The sequence below is a fragment of the Rattus rattus genome, chromosome 11 (assembly GCF_011064425.1).
Source record: "Rattus rattus isolate New Zealand chromosome 11, Rrattus_CSIRO_v1, whole genome shotgun sequence".
NCBI lineage: Eukaryota > Metazoa > Chordata > Mammalia > Rodentia > Muridae > Rattus > Rattus rattus.
In genome coordinates this window covers 93,252,485-93,267,300 of record NC_046164.1, presented here as the reverse complement: position 1 = coordinate 93,267,300, position 14,816 = coordinate 93,252,485, and the positions used below count along the sequence as shown (strand labels likewise).

General features: G+C 44.8%; 1 protein-coding gene across 1 annotated transcript in view; it reads left to right on the top strand.

The window, feature by feature from the left end:
* Pus10 (pseudouridine synthase 10) overlaps positions 1 to 14,816 on the top strand; it is a 52,460-nt gene that overhangs the window by 24,719 nt on the left and 12,925 nt on the right. Inside the window, exons 8-12 of the mRNA XM_032917020.1 lie at positions 1,953 to 2,038; positions 2,980 to 3,105; positions 8,165 to 8,221; positions 9,373 to 9,449; positions 9,541 to 9,596. Coding sequence (XP_032772911.1) covers positions 1,953 to 2,038; positions 2,980 to 3,105; positions 8,165 to 8,221; positions 9,373 to 9,449; positions 9,541 to 9,596 — 402 coding nt within the window. The remainder of the gene's footprint in view (positions 1 to 1,952; positions 2,039 to 2,979; positions 3,106 to 8,164; positions 8,222 to 9,372; positions 9,450 to 9,540; positions 9,597 to 14,816) is intronic.

Here is a 14,816-nt window from a genome sequence, read left to right as displayed (position 1 = left end):
ACAGCACCTGACACGTGCAGCATTTAGTAAATGTTCATCACATGAACACGCGAGCCCGGACTCCCGTGTCTCACAGAAGAGGAGCCAGAGGCTCCCTGGTACAGTACTTACCTGGCAGAGCTGGGCCTGGATCCAGTCCTTGGGACCAAAACCCAAACTTTTGATTTCGAGAGGAGGACACTGATTTCCAATAAAGGAGGTTTTCAACTGAGTAATTTACTGGTCCATAGGCCTAGTGCTTTCCCTGCTCCATCCCCACATCTGACACTTTGTAGTGTGGCCATCTCTGAAGGAGAGAAGAGGAGGGGTGGCAGTGTCCTCACTTGGACAGAGGAGCAGTGGCAGGAGAGTCAGGGAGCCTGGCCTCAGATCTGTTCTGCACTCCACACTAGGAATCTTAGTTATCTCGTCTTCTGTGTATGTAGAAGTGCAATAAACTCTATTTTAGTTATCAGTACTTAAAAAAAAAATGAATTACTGTAGCTTCCCTTCTAGAAGATTCTTGAATAAATATCAAGCAAAAAATTATGGGGCTTCTTATTGTTTATGAAGTAAGAAATGAGTCTTACAATAGAAATATTTTTATTAAATTTTAAAAAGTACGGGGTACTGTATGTCAAGGCTAGAGAGATAGACTGGGGCCAGTTCCAGCACCCACATGACAGCTCACAACTGTAACGCAGTCCAGGGGATCCGATGTTCTCTCTTGGCCTCCGAGGACACTAGGCAGGCACATGATGCAGGCACATGCATGCAGGCAAGACACTCATACACAGAAAATTGAAATTAAAAAGGAGACTATATAAATACTAGTTCCTGGGTTTCTAAATGATTTTATTGTTAAGGTATGTTGGGAAATCGTAGAGAAATTCCAAGCCCCTGTTTGGGGTTAGGTCAGAATTTGATTATTTGCAGGTAGCCTCCAGTCCTGCTCTGGGACTTCCTAAATGATGGACAGAGGCTATGTTGTTACTTCTGCTCTCAGACTAAAGGCCAAGAGAGTAGCACCCAGGCTTGTCGATTTTCGGGACTCTGGGGGGTAACTGCCACAGTCACAGTTGAAATGAGAAGGAAGGAGGAGGGAAAGTGCAGGAGGAGTCCCCATAGGTAGGGCAGACCCCCCATAAGTGGGAGCAGTTGCCACCACAGGCCAGCTCTACCCAGGCAATGCAGGGTTGTTTAAGCCAGCAGCAAGTGCCTGATAGAACAAAATGACTGAAGAGCCTAGAGGGGCTTCTACAGTGTGTGTGTGGGTTTTCCCCAGAAGTCTGCAGGCTGTTAGAGATTACCACTGGGCAGATAAGATCCCCTGACTGTGTAGGGCAGCATAAAAACCCCAATTTGTTTGGTACCACTGCTGTGTGTTAGAAGTAGAACTCAGCACCCACGTGGGAGTTCACTGCCTCCTCCAGCACTGGGCACACATGGGATGCACAGACGTATAAATGTTAAAAAGAAGCTGGCACTCAGTAGCTGACGTCATAGCTTATTCCTGTAACCTAGACCTCAGGAGGCTAGGTCAAATGGATTATGGCCAGACTGTGCAACATAGCAAGTTCCAGACCAACCTGGGATACAGGGCGAGGCCCTGTCTCAGTCTAAAGACACAGGGACTGGAAGATGGCTCTATGATTAAGTCCACTGGCTGTTCTTCAGAGGACCTGTGTTCAATTTCCAGGATCCAGCGACCATTTTTGGACTCCATAGACATTCAACACATGTGTTACATAGACACACATGCAGGCAAAATATGCATGTACATAAAAATCTTTAAAACAACACAGTAAAATTTGAAAAGTAGCAGGCCCAAAGAGCCCTCTCTGCTCTAAACCTCTGAGGTAGGGAGAGGTACCATCTTTGAGTTCTGAGTTTCTCAGACCAGGCTGTCGCAGCTTGGTTCTGTGATGTGTGTCTCAAATATTAGTGTCCATAAAGTTTATTTTGTTTTTCAGGCAATTTCCTTGTCCTCCAGACTCCCCCAAAACTATATGCACTGTCCTTGAAGTTGAATGCACTCATGGTGCTGTTTTCGTTGCTGGTAAATATTTCATCTAGAACATACATACCCTGTGAGCCCCTTCCTGAACGTGTCTGCTGACTCTGGTCTCACTGATGTAGGGCTGCCCGAACCTGAGCAAGAGGAGGCTAGGAAGGCAGAGGGCACTTAGTAACATGAAAAACAAACTTAAGAAAACTAATTTCACTTTCCTCTCTGTGTCTAAACACTTGGCTTTATCCAGAGAAAAAGAAAATGTATTGACTTTCCTAATTGGTATATAGCAAACAGATTTTTGCTTTGTTTCAAAAGTTATAGTTGCTCTATAATAAAAGCTTAAATGAAATTGCTCTTTACTTTTGATTGCCTCTTGTTGCTGCTTTTATTTTATTTTTTTGGTAGCTTTATTCTTAAAGGCAGTGAGTCACAGTTTGTTAGGGGTAGGGGAGTTTTTTTTTTTTTTTTAAATTAGAAGTCCTTAAAATTTTCACAGAATTAATTCTCTGTAATACATCAGCAATGACCATGATATTGAAATGATTGGAAAGGCAGTCTTATTGTTGTGTTTCACAGCATCGTGTAACTCTTTAAGCGGTGAGTCACATTAGTAATCGTTTCAGTCATTTGATACACTGTCTCTGTTTCTCCTCTTTTTTTTTTTTTTTTTTTTTTGGTTTTTTTTTTCGGAGCTGGGGACCGAACCCAGGGCCTTGCGCTTCCTAGGCAAGCGCTCTACCACTGAGCTAAATCCCCAACCCCACTGTCTCTGTTTCTAAGCTAGCTATTCTATTGTTATGTTAAACCTTAATTATCTCCATGTCTATGTGACGGCTTCCCAAGTTAGACTGTTTGTTAGTTAAGGGCTGGACCTTCTTTTCTACCCTAGCATCCAGCGCAGCAAACTTACTAAGTAGTTGTCTCCCAGTTTATCCTCACACATTAATCGCAGCATCCCATCCAACTTCCTGATCTTTCTCTGGCAGGCAGATACAATAAATACTCCAGGAATCTGCCACAAACTCCTTGGATAATTGATGGGGAAAGGAAAATGGAATCTTCGGTGGAAGAATTAATTTCAGATCATCTGCTGGCAGTATTCAAAGCAGAGAGTAAGTGTTAAGATGCTGCTCGTGTTTTAAATACATTGTCACTCAGGAAGATGCCTTCGAGGCTCCAGGAAAAATGTCTCTATTTGGTTAGTTAGGCCCAGCCTGGGTTCCTTGGCTCCAGGCTTCCCCAGAATAGTTACTGTCAATGTTCAGAAGGCTTTCCAGATAGCCAAGGATAGCTGTCCTTTCTCAGTGACTGCTCTCTCCTGGGAAACTCAAAACACCCAAGACTGCTTTAGACAAATGCATTAATCCCTAATGTTGGCAAATTTCTTTGGGGGAACATGAAGAAGTTCGCCTCTCATGTCTAGTGCTTGTTCTAGTACTTAGCGCCGTAACCTGCACAGTGACTTGGAAGTTCAGGACTGGAGAAAACGGATCAAGAACAGCCATTTGTTTACAGAGGTTTTCTGGAGTGCGTTGCGTTTTAATGAGCCAGGCTTGTGGGGTGAGTCAGCTGGGAAAGCTTATGTCCTCCTGGGCTCACAGGTCTGTGTGTCAGAGGTGGGCGTGGAGGTCTCGTGTCTTCTGCAGGAGGGAGACTGGGGGAGAAGGAAAGGTCCAAGACTTCAGTTGTAAAGAAGAACTGCACCCAGCGGGCGATGCCAGGCTTTGGAGTGAGGCCTCTCATGGATCGGCTAGGCACTGCCTTCCTCTCTGAGAAACATCGAGGAGCATGCTCTAAAGTCAGGCAGAGGTCTAGCCCTCTGACTTGTTAGGAACAAACACTAGACTACATCTCACTTGTGATTTATTGTCTGTCGTAGGACTAAGCTCACTTTTATTATTTACTTTATTATTTTTACTCTTATGAATTGGCACATATGAGCGTGCATGGAGAGGCCAAAGGTCAATGTTGGCTGCTGTCTTGTTCCTATTGCTATGAAGAAAACATCATGATAAAAAAAAAGCAAGTTGTGGAGGAAAGGGTTTGTTCGGATCATAGGCCACCATCGGAGGAAGGCAGGACATGAATCAGGTAGGGCTGGTACCTGGAGACAGGAGCTGATGCAGAGGCCATGGAGAGATGTTACTTACTGGCTTGTTTCCCCTGGCTTGCACAACCTGATTTCTTATAGAAGCCAGGACCACCAGCCCAGGGACGGCCCTACCCACAATTGGTTACTAGTTGAGAAAATGCCTTACAGCTGGATCTCACAGAGGCATTTCCTCAACTGAGGTTTCTTCCTCTCTGATGACTCTAGCTTGTGTCGAGTTGACACACAACTGGCCAGAACATCTAGATGTCTTCCTCAGTCGCTTTCCACCTGGCTTTATGAGACAAGCGGAACTGAACCTGGGGCTCACCGAGGTGGCTAGCCAGGCTAGGCACTGAGCTCCATGGATCTGCTCATGTTCATGTGCCCACCAAGTACCAGGGATAAAGAAGCATGTTGCCATCCTTTGCTGTCTTAAAGACTTTTAAAATCATGTATGTGCATATATGTGGGGGGCGGGGGGCTCTCTGCACATGAGTGCTGTGCCCATAGGTCTAGGAACATTGGGTCTTAGGAGCTGGAGTTCTGGGAACCAAATTCAGGTCCTGCTCAAGAGCAGCTGGTGCTCTTACCACAAAGCCATCTCCCCAGCTAGGGCTCCTGGTACTGACAGGGCTGTGGGTCCTCACGCTTATGCAGGAAGCACTTACCGTGGCTGGCTGTCTCCCTAGCTGCCGTGCATTCTTTCTGAATGGAGAAAAGTGACCTAGAAGACTAATATTTCCCAGATATTTAGGAAAGAAGACTGTGGCATTGCTGCGAACTTTTTTTTTTTTCTTTTCTTTTTTTCGGAGCTGGGGACCGAACCCAGGGCCTTGTGCTCGGTAGGCAAGCGCTGAACCACTGAGCTAAATCCCCAACCCCGCGAACTTTTACTTAATATTTACAAACTGCTGTTTCTTTATAAGGGTTATGAAGGCCTGACAGTAAGCCCAGCTTGGGCTGAGGGCATCACTCCGTGTGCACTAGAGTCTGGCTTTAGTTCGCAGCACTGCATCAAAGGTAAAAGCGTAAAGCAGCCCTGCTCACATGGGGGGGCTCCCTCACTCCCTTTCTATAAGGATTTTGGAATCTTCAGTCGGGCTACTTAGGTCCCAAAGACACCCCTCGCTTCTTCAGAGTTCCAGGGTTGCTGGAGGCTCTGAAACTCCCCTTTCAGGTTTTCATAAGGTAATCCTCTTAGCGGGGGTGGGGGGGGGGGTGTGTGTGTGTGTGTGTGTGTGTGTGTGTGTGTGTGTGTGTGGTGATTTTCCACTTGCAGAGGGAAATGCTGTCCCCTAACTGAAAATAGATGGACCCTGAGATTGAGGATGTACTTCAGTTGATTCTGGGGTTGATTGACAGCACCAGTAAGTTGGGCATGGTGGTGTAGGCCTGGATCCTCGTACTCGGGATGTGGAGACAGGAGACCTAGAAGTTTAAGGTCATCTAATAGTGAGTTACTAAATAGTGAGTTCAAGGCCAGTCTGGGGTCTCTGAGACTCTGTCTCAAAGAACGAATAAATAAAAACAGGCCAGGCATGGTGGCACACACCTTTCACCCCAACACTCAGGAGGCAGAGTCAGTCTGATCTCTGAGGGTCCAGGACAACCAGAAGTACACAGTGGGACCCACTCTCGACAGCAGGGACCTCAGAACAAACAGACCAGGTGGTGGTGGCCCACCTTTAATCCCAGTGCTCTGGGAAGCAGAGGCCGGTGGGTGTCTGTGAGTTTGAGGCCAGCCTGGTCCACATAGAGAGTTCCAGGACAGCCAGGGATACTCAAATCTTGTCTCAAAAAACAAACAAAAAATAAAACATACAAGCAAAAAACCAAACATACAAACAAAAATAGGTTGTCTGCTCAGTGTGCTCCCTGAGAAACTGACAAGCTGCTGAGAGACAGCAGTCGTCTGGGCCTGCATGTGACTGGCTCCTGTGTGGTAGTGGTGTGCGGTTATAAGCTTGTCCAGAATCCCGGGTTGATGACCATCATTGGCCAGCCATGTCTCTCAGCTGGGTGGCTTGTAACCTGATCTGTGGTTCATATCTGAGGGCTCTGGGAAGACGAGCTTGAAGGCTACGTCCTTGAGTTTGACAGCGTATGGAACAAACCAGTGTTGAATGGAGCAGCCTTGCTTCCTACACAGCCATCTGCCTCCTAAGGAGGGCAGATACACTTGTCTCTCGGTTGCTTTGAACTAGTCCATCCTGTTAGTGGGCCTGCTAATGCTGTAGGTAGTAAGTACTGCGTATTGACGCATTCTCCAGGTCCATGAATCAAGGAAGCTTTTCCCTACCACTACATTCACTGCCTTATTTGCTGAATAACGGTTGTTGGGCCAGTTCCCTGTGGTCAAAGCCTTGTGTCTTGGCTTCCTGCAGCCTTCAAGCCTTCAGCCGTCTGCCCTGGGTCTGAGAGCCACTGCAGAGCGGGGCTACCGCTTAATGGTTCCTGATAATCCTCGTTCTTCATTTGCTTTTGACATGACCTTTCCTCTGACATTTCCTTAAGATGTAGAACTAGAGGGGACAAGGCAAGTCACAATTCAGGTCCAGAAAAGTAAGTTTTAAGCGTGTATTCTCTAGTACTACAGACTTCTCCCCTGACTAGTCCTCATCACACACTTCACAAGGTCTGGAGGCTTCCCCCATAAATGGCTTCCAGGTTCCACCTAGGGCTCCACCTGTTTCCTTAGCTTCCAAGTTTGAAACATTTTCTAAAGAGACCTGGTGACATGGCTTAGACATGTGCTGCTAAGCTTGGTGGCCTCGGTCTGGTCCCCAGCTCCTCATGGTGGAAGGAGAGAGCTGACCTCTGCCCTCCACATGAACACCATGGCACATGCCGGTACCATAACACGTCACACAGACATATCCACATGTAACATAACAGTAGACAGAATAAAGCGTGGGATATGGAACTGCGCTCCATCGCAGGAATGTGTGTGCAGGGGGCTCTTAAATTTGTCTCCTGCCCTGTGTCTACATGTCACATCAGACTTTTCCACCAGTGGCTTCACTCTGAGGATGCGGACTGCATCCATCTTTGTCTCTGACATCAAGCAGTGTGTTGCCATAGCAGACATCCTGAGGGAATGCAGCAGTGCCTTTGTGAGGCAGGACTCTGATGGTCTCCCACATTGGTTCATCACTGTAGAGGCTGCTCAGGGCAGCCAATGCGTCCCAGCCCCTCTCAGTCCTCAACCCGATCCTCTGCTTCTGTCTCGCTGGTTCCAGTCTGACTGGGTGGTTAATGGGTTCTGGTGTCAGAGTGCTGGATCCACCAGCCTTGCGACCAGGTCTGCATTTGTCAATCCTGTCCTGCCTGTCCACCTTCCTTAGAAGGAAGATGGAGAGCACCGGTGGTCACCGTGTCTGCAATGGCGGCTGCTGTGGCAGTGACAGCTTCCCTTGATCTGAACCTGTGCACTTCGTTATGTAGATCTTTAAAACCTATCCCCCTGTTTGACGTTTTCAGTGTTTGGTCTGTGAGAATAAATTCATCTTGGGTTGTGCATGGTTTTAGCATGGCTCCATGGTGGGTTTGGTTATGTAACCAATTTGCTATTTAAAGGGTAGATCTTTCTCTCAATTTCTTCCCATAGAGTTTAATTTTAACATGACTGCTCATGTTGGACTTGCTTACTTGAGAGAAAAAAAGACAAAGTTTTTGCAGAGAGCCAGTGGCCAGGAAGATGGGCCTTCCTCCTAGCCTTGACTTTCCGTGAGAATGGGGCATAGGTGCTAGCTGAACTCCGGCTCTGGCATCAGAACTGTGTAGCTCTGCCATTGGGTTGTTTGGCCCTGGGAATATTGCCTAAATCTACGGAATTTAATGTTCATTTGTTTAATGCTTCGTGAAGTTATAATAAGAATTAAGTGATGTGTATAGTTTTACCCCAGCAAGGGGCATAGATTTTTTTATTATTTCCGTTACTATTTTAGCCAAGATTGAGATTAGAGATGGGGTAGACCTCACCCCTTGAGGTCACCTCCTGTGGACTGCTGGGATGATTTCTACCACAGGTTGGAACAAAGAATTGCTGAGCTGCTGGGTCTCATCTTTTTCTCTTACAGGTTTTAATTTCTCATCCTCTGGACGAGAAGACGTAGATGTGAGAACTTTAGGAAATGGTAAGATGGCGTTCTAACCTGGTTAGAACCTGCCTGCTACTATAGCCGCTCAGAACCAAGGGAGGGCCAGGATCCTGCAGATGGGGAGCCCTGTGCAGTATGCAGCTGCCTTTGCAGACTATGGGCTTTGTCTGAAACGACAGCGTCATTTCCTTGGACGCTTTCTTACTGGAAGCTTGCAGGCTGTAATGACTGTATGTGCCCTAAGAAGGAAATCTTTTCCCCTCAAAGTTTATTAGTTATTCCATATAAGAACTTCTCAGGCCCACCCTTTTAATCCCAGCACTTGGGACTTGGGAGGCAGAAGCAGGCAGATCTAGTTTGAGGACAGTCAGGGCTACCTAGAGAAGACATGTCTTAGTGTGTGTGTGTGCGTGTGCGTGTGCGTGTGCGTGTGTGTGCGTGTGTGTGTGCGTGTGTGTGCATGTGTGTGTGTGTGTGCGTGCGTGTGCTGGCGTGTGCGTGTGTGTGTGCGTGTGTGTGTGCGTGTGTGTGTGTGTGCGTGTGTGTGTATGCCCGTGTGCGCGCACACGCGCATGAGAGACAGAGACAGAGACTGACTAACTCAGGGTTGGGCATGGTGATGTACTGGTGAGGCAGGGCAGGTAAATCTCTGAGTTCTAGGTCAGTCTGGCCTACATAGTGAGTTCCAGTACTGCCACAGCTATACAGATAGAACCTGTCTCAGAAGCAAACAAAGACTATCTCAAAATGACCATTGTTCAGAATGTCCCCCCAACCTCCTCTCTCTCTCTCCATCCATCCATCCACACTTTAGAAGAGTGGCTGGGAGAATGGACCTCACCTTGGTGTCTCTGGGCAGTGCTCTCTGGGACAATGTTAGTTCCATCAGTGTATCCACCTTAGTCAGTGGCTACTGAAGTTTTGTTTTGTAGTTGGCACAAGCCTGTGTGAGGACCTCTGGGGACGCAGTTCTTTTCACATACTGCCTGCATGGGGTTTAGCAGCCTCCTTGCTCCAGGCCCCAGACGCCCCATCACTCATGCGTCCTTCAGTCCCCCAGATGTAGGGCACCACACTGCTCTAACCTCTCAGTCCTCTGGAACTCAGCCTGTTTCTCACACCTCCTGCATTTGCCCAAATGGTAACTCTGTGAACGCGGTTTTGTTTCCCACCGGCGTGCCTACCAGGAAGGCCCTTTGCGGTTGAGCTGCTGAACCCTCATCGAGTGCACTTCACTTCACAAGAAATTAAGGAGCTGCAGCAGGTGAGGGCTGTGCGGCCATGCCAGGCCTGTGTTTGTCAGCTCTGTGCCTGAGCGGGACTGAGCCGGTAACTGTTCTTTCTCCTCTATGCAGAAAATTAATAAATCATCTGACAAAATCCAAGTCCGTGACTTGCAGCTCGTCACCAGGTAAGAATGGATGTGTTAGAGTGAGTTCAAAAGGAAAGTTTCCAAAGATCATGTATGTGAAAGGGAATTACATACAGAGTCTATTAAGGAAAACAAAAGTCTGACAACCCAATTAAATGGGAAAGGGATTAAGCAGACCTTTCTCAAAGGAGGATGTATGTGTAGTCAGTAAACATGAAACAATGCCTACCATCTTGCACTAGGGCTGTGCAAACCAGCCACACCCAGGAGAATGGCTGTCACCAAAAACAGAAAATATCAATTGCTGGCAAGGACATAGAGGAATGCCTTGTGTGTTGTTAATGGGGTTGAAAGTGCGACCACTTGGGGTTGGGGATTTAGCTCAGTGGTAGAGCACTTGCCTAGCAAGCGCAAGGCCCTGGGTTCGGTCCCCAGCTCCGAAAAAAAGAATTAAAAAAAAAAAAAGAAAAGAAAGTGCGACCACTTTGACAGTCTCTCGTAAGCTCAAACATACAATGACCGTATGACCTAGATGTTCCACTTCTAGATATCACATCAACAATAGAAATGAAAGTATATATCAAAGACCACACTCAGATGTTTATAGTAGTGTTTTTGTAAGCAGAGACGTAGCCAGTAGTAATACAGACCTGTAATTCTACCAACTGCTTGGTCAGGGCAGGAAGGTTAGAATTCAGGGCTATCCATGGGCAAGTAGTGAATTTGAGGCCAGCCTGGGTTATATAATGCTCTTATGTTAAAAAACAAAAAAGGTAGTAGTAGATACCATTTGTCTGACTATAGAAAACCACAGTGTGAAGTCATCCCTTCTGATCCTTAGAAATCCCAAGACTTCCTGTGGACACCTGCGACTGTATGTTGTCCTGTACACAGGTGATGAAAAGGGTTGACTAATAGAATTGGTAACAAGTCAGAAGCAGAGAGAGCACTTGCTGCCCTTACAGAGCCCCTGGGTTCAGTTCCCAGTGCACACAGTGACTCACAGCCACGTGTACCCCCGGCTCCAGGGGATCTGACTCCCTTTTCTGGCCTCACAGGACACCAGGCATTCACGTGGCAAACATACAGTTTTCATCACTGTTGCAGTGTAATACTGCTTGAGGTCAGGGATAGTGAGTCCCCCGAAGTTCTTTATTGTTGAGGATAGTTTTCCTATCCTGGGATTTTTGTTATTCCAGATGAATTTGCAAATTGTTCTGTCTAACTCTTTGAAGAATTGGATTGGTATTTTGATGGGGATTGCATTGAATCTGTAGATTGCTTTAAGCAAAATGGCCATTTTTACAATATTAATCCTACCGATTCATGAGCATGGGAGGTCTTTCCATCTTCTGAGATCTTTGATTTCTTTCTTCGGAGACTTGAAGTTCTTGTTATACAAAGTATACTTGTCCTACTTGCTTTGTTAGAAGTATTTTATGTTATTTGTGACTGTGGTGAAGGCTGTCGTTTCCCTAATTTCTTTCTCAACCCGTTTATCCTTTGAGTAGAGGAAGGCTACTGATTTGTTTTAGTTAATTTTATATCCAGACACTTTATATCCAGCTGAAGTTGTTTATCAGGCTTAGTAGTTCTCTGGTGGAATTTTTGGGGTCTCTTAAGTATACTATCATATCATCTGAAAATAGTGGTGTTTTGATTTCTTCCCTTTGACCTCCTTTTGTTGTCTGATTGCTCTGGCTAGGAATTCAGGTACTGTATTGAATAAGTAGGGAGAGAGTGGGCAGCCTTGTCTAGTCCCTGATTTTAGTGGGATTGCTTCAAGTTTCTCTCCATTAAGTTTAATGTTAGGGACTGGTTTGCTGTACATGGCTTTTACTATGTTCAGGTATGGGCCTTGAATTCCTGTTCTTTCCAGGACTTTTATCATGAAGGGGTGTTGAATTTTGTCAAATGCTTTCTCAGCATCTAATGAGATGATCGTGTGGTTCTTTTCTTTGAGTTTGTTTATATAGTGGATTACATTGATGTATTTTTGTATATTGGAACCATTCCTGCATCCCTGGGATGAAGCCTACTTGATGATGATGAATGATTGTTTTGGTGTGTTCTTGGATTCCATTTGTGAGAACTATATTGAGTATTTTTTGCATCGATATTCATAAGGGAAATTGGTCTGAAGTTCTCTTTCTTTGTTGGGTCTTTGTGTGGTTCAGGTGTAAGTGTAACTTTGACTTCATAGAAGGAATTTGGTAGTGCTCCGTCTGTTTCTATTTTGTGGAACAGTTTGGACAGTATTGGTACAAGGTCTTCTATGAAGGTCTGATAGAATTCTACACTAAACCCATCTGGTCCTGGGCTTTTTTTGGTTGGGAGATTTTTAATAACTGCTATTTCTTTAGGAGTTATGGGACTGTTTAGATGGTTTATCTGATCCTGATTTCACTTTGATACCTGGTATTTGTCTAGAAAATTGTCCAGTTTTCCAGTTTTGTTGAGTATAGGCCTTTATAGTAGGATTTGATGATTTTTTTTTTAATTTCCTCAGTTTCTGTAATTATGTCTCCTTTTTCATTTCTGATTTTGTTCATTTGGATACTCTCTGTGCCCTCTGGTTAGTCTGGCTAAGGGTTTATCTATCTTGTTGATTTTCTCAAAGAACCAGCTCCTGTTTTTGTTTTTTCTTTGTATAGTTCTTTTTGTTTCTACTTAGTTGATTTCAGCCCCGAGTTTATTTCCTGCTATCTGCTCCTCTTGGGTGTATTTGCTTCTTTTTGTTCTTGACCTTTTAGGTGTGCTGTCAAGCTGCTGATGTGCTCTCCTGTTTCTTTTTGGAGGCACTCCGAGCTATGATATTTCCTCTTAGCACTGCTTTCATTGTGTCCCATAAGTTTGAGTATGCTGTACCTTCATTGTCATTAAATTCTAAAAAGTCTTTAATTTCTTTCTTTATTTCTTCCTTGACCAAGTTATCATTGAGTAGAGCATTATTCAGCTTCCATGTGTATGTGGGCTTTCTGTCATTTTTGTTGTTATTGAAGACCAGCCTTAGTGTGTGGTGATCTGATAGGATGCATGGGATTATTTCTATCTTCTTGTATCTGTTGAGGCCTGTTTTGTGACCAATTATATGGTCACTTTTGGAGAAGGTACCATGAGGTGCTAGAAGAAGGTATATTCTTTTGTTTTAGGATGAAATGTTCTGTAGATACCCATTCAATTCCGTTACGATCATAACTTTCATTAGTTTCTCTACGTCTCCTGTTTAGTTTATGTTTCTACGACCTGTCCATTGATGAAAGTGTGGTGTTGAAATCTCCTACTATTATTGAGTGAGGTGCAATGTGTGCTTTGAGCTTTAGTAAGGTTTCTTTTATGAATATAGTTGCCCTTGCATTTGGAGCATAGATATTCAGGATTGACAGTTCATCTTTGTGGATTTTTCCTTTGATGAATATGAAGTGTCCTTCCTTACCTTTTTTGATAACTTTTGGTTGAAAATCGATTTTATTCAATGTTAGAATGGCTACTACAGCTTGTTTCTTCAAACCATTTGCTTGGAAAGTTGTTTTCCAGCCTTTTACTTTGAGGTAGTGTCTGTCTTTGTCACTGAGATGTTTTTTCTGTAGGCAGCAAAATGCTGGATCCTCTTTACTTATCCAGTCTGTTAGTCTATGTCTTTTTATTGGGGAATTGAGTCCATTGATGTTAAGAGATATTAAGGAATAGTGATTGTTGTTTCCTGTTATTTTTGTTGTTAGAGGTGGAATTATGTTTGTGTCTCTCTCTTCTTTTGGGTTTGTTGCAAGAAGATTACTTTCTTGCTTTTTCTGGGGTGTAGTTTCCCTCCTTGTGTTGGAGTTTTCCATCTATTATCCTTTGTAGGGCTAGATTTGTAGAAAGATACTGTGTAAATTTGGTTTTGTCATGGTATATCTTGGTTTCTCCATCTATGTTAATTGAAAGAGTTTTGCTGGATATAGTAGCCTGGGCTGGCATTTGTGTTCTCCTAGGGTCTATATGATGTCTGCCCAGGATCTTCTGGCTTTCTAGTCTCTGGTGAGAAGTCTGGTGTAATTCTGATGGGTCTGCCTTTATATGTTACCTGACCCTTTCCCCTTACTGCTTTTAATATTCTTTTCTGTTTTGTGCATTGGTGTTTTGACTATTATGTGACAGGAGGAATTTCTCTTCTGGTCCAATCTATTTGGAGTTCTGTAGGCTTCTTGTATGTTTAGGGGCATCTCTTTCTTTAGGTTAGGGAAGTTTTCTTCTATAATTTTGGTGAAGATATTAACTGGCCCTTTAAGTTGGGAGTCTTCACTCTCTTCTATCCCTTTCATCCTTAGGGTTGGTCTTCTCATTGTGTCCTGGATTCCTGGATGGTTTAGGTTAGGAGCTTCTTGTGTTTCACATCATCTTTGATGGCTGTGTCTTTGTTTTCTATGGTATCCTCTGCCCCTGACATTCTTTCTTCTATTTCTTGTATTCTGTTGGTGATGCTTGTGTCTATGACTTCTTATCCCTTTCCTAGGTCTTCTTCTTTTTTTTTTTTGGAGCTGGGAACCGAACCCAGGGCCACTGAGCTAAATCCCCAACCCCTTTCTTAGGTTTTCTATCTCCAGGGTTGTCTCCCTTTCTGATTTCTTTATTGTTTCTCTTTCCATTTTTAGATCCTGGATGATTTTGCTCAATTCCTTCACCTGTGTTTTCCTGTAATTCTTTAGGGGATTTTTGTGTTTCCTCTTTAAGGGCTCCTTCCTGTTTACCTGTGTTGTCATATATTTCTTTAAGGGAGTTATATATGTTCTGCTTAAAGTCCTTTAACATCATTATGAGTTGTGATTTTTAAATCCAAATCTTGCTTTTCCAGTGTGCTGGGGTGTCCAGGACTTGCTGTGGTGGAGGATCTGGGCTCTGATGATGCCAAGTGGCCTTGGTTTCTGTTGCTTAGGTTCTTGCCCTTGCCTCTCGCCATCTGCTTATCTCCTGTGTTGGCTGGTCTTGCTGTCTCTCACAGTGGCTTGACCTTCCTGTAAGCCCATGTGTCAGCTAGCATTCCTGGAGACCTGCTTTCTCCCAGCAGGATCTGGGTACAGAGAGCTGTGTCACAGGGTCAGTTCTGGGGTAGGCAGAAACTATAAGGATCCTGTTCCAGACTGCTCCTGGGTTCCTATGTCCAGAGGGCTCCAGGCCTGTTCCTCTTGGGCCAGGAATGTGAGCAGAAGAGGTGATCTCACCTGTGCTCTCAGGATTGTCTGCACTTCTGAGAATCCAGCTCTCTTCCCAGGGGATCTG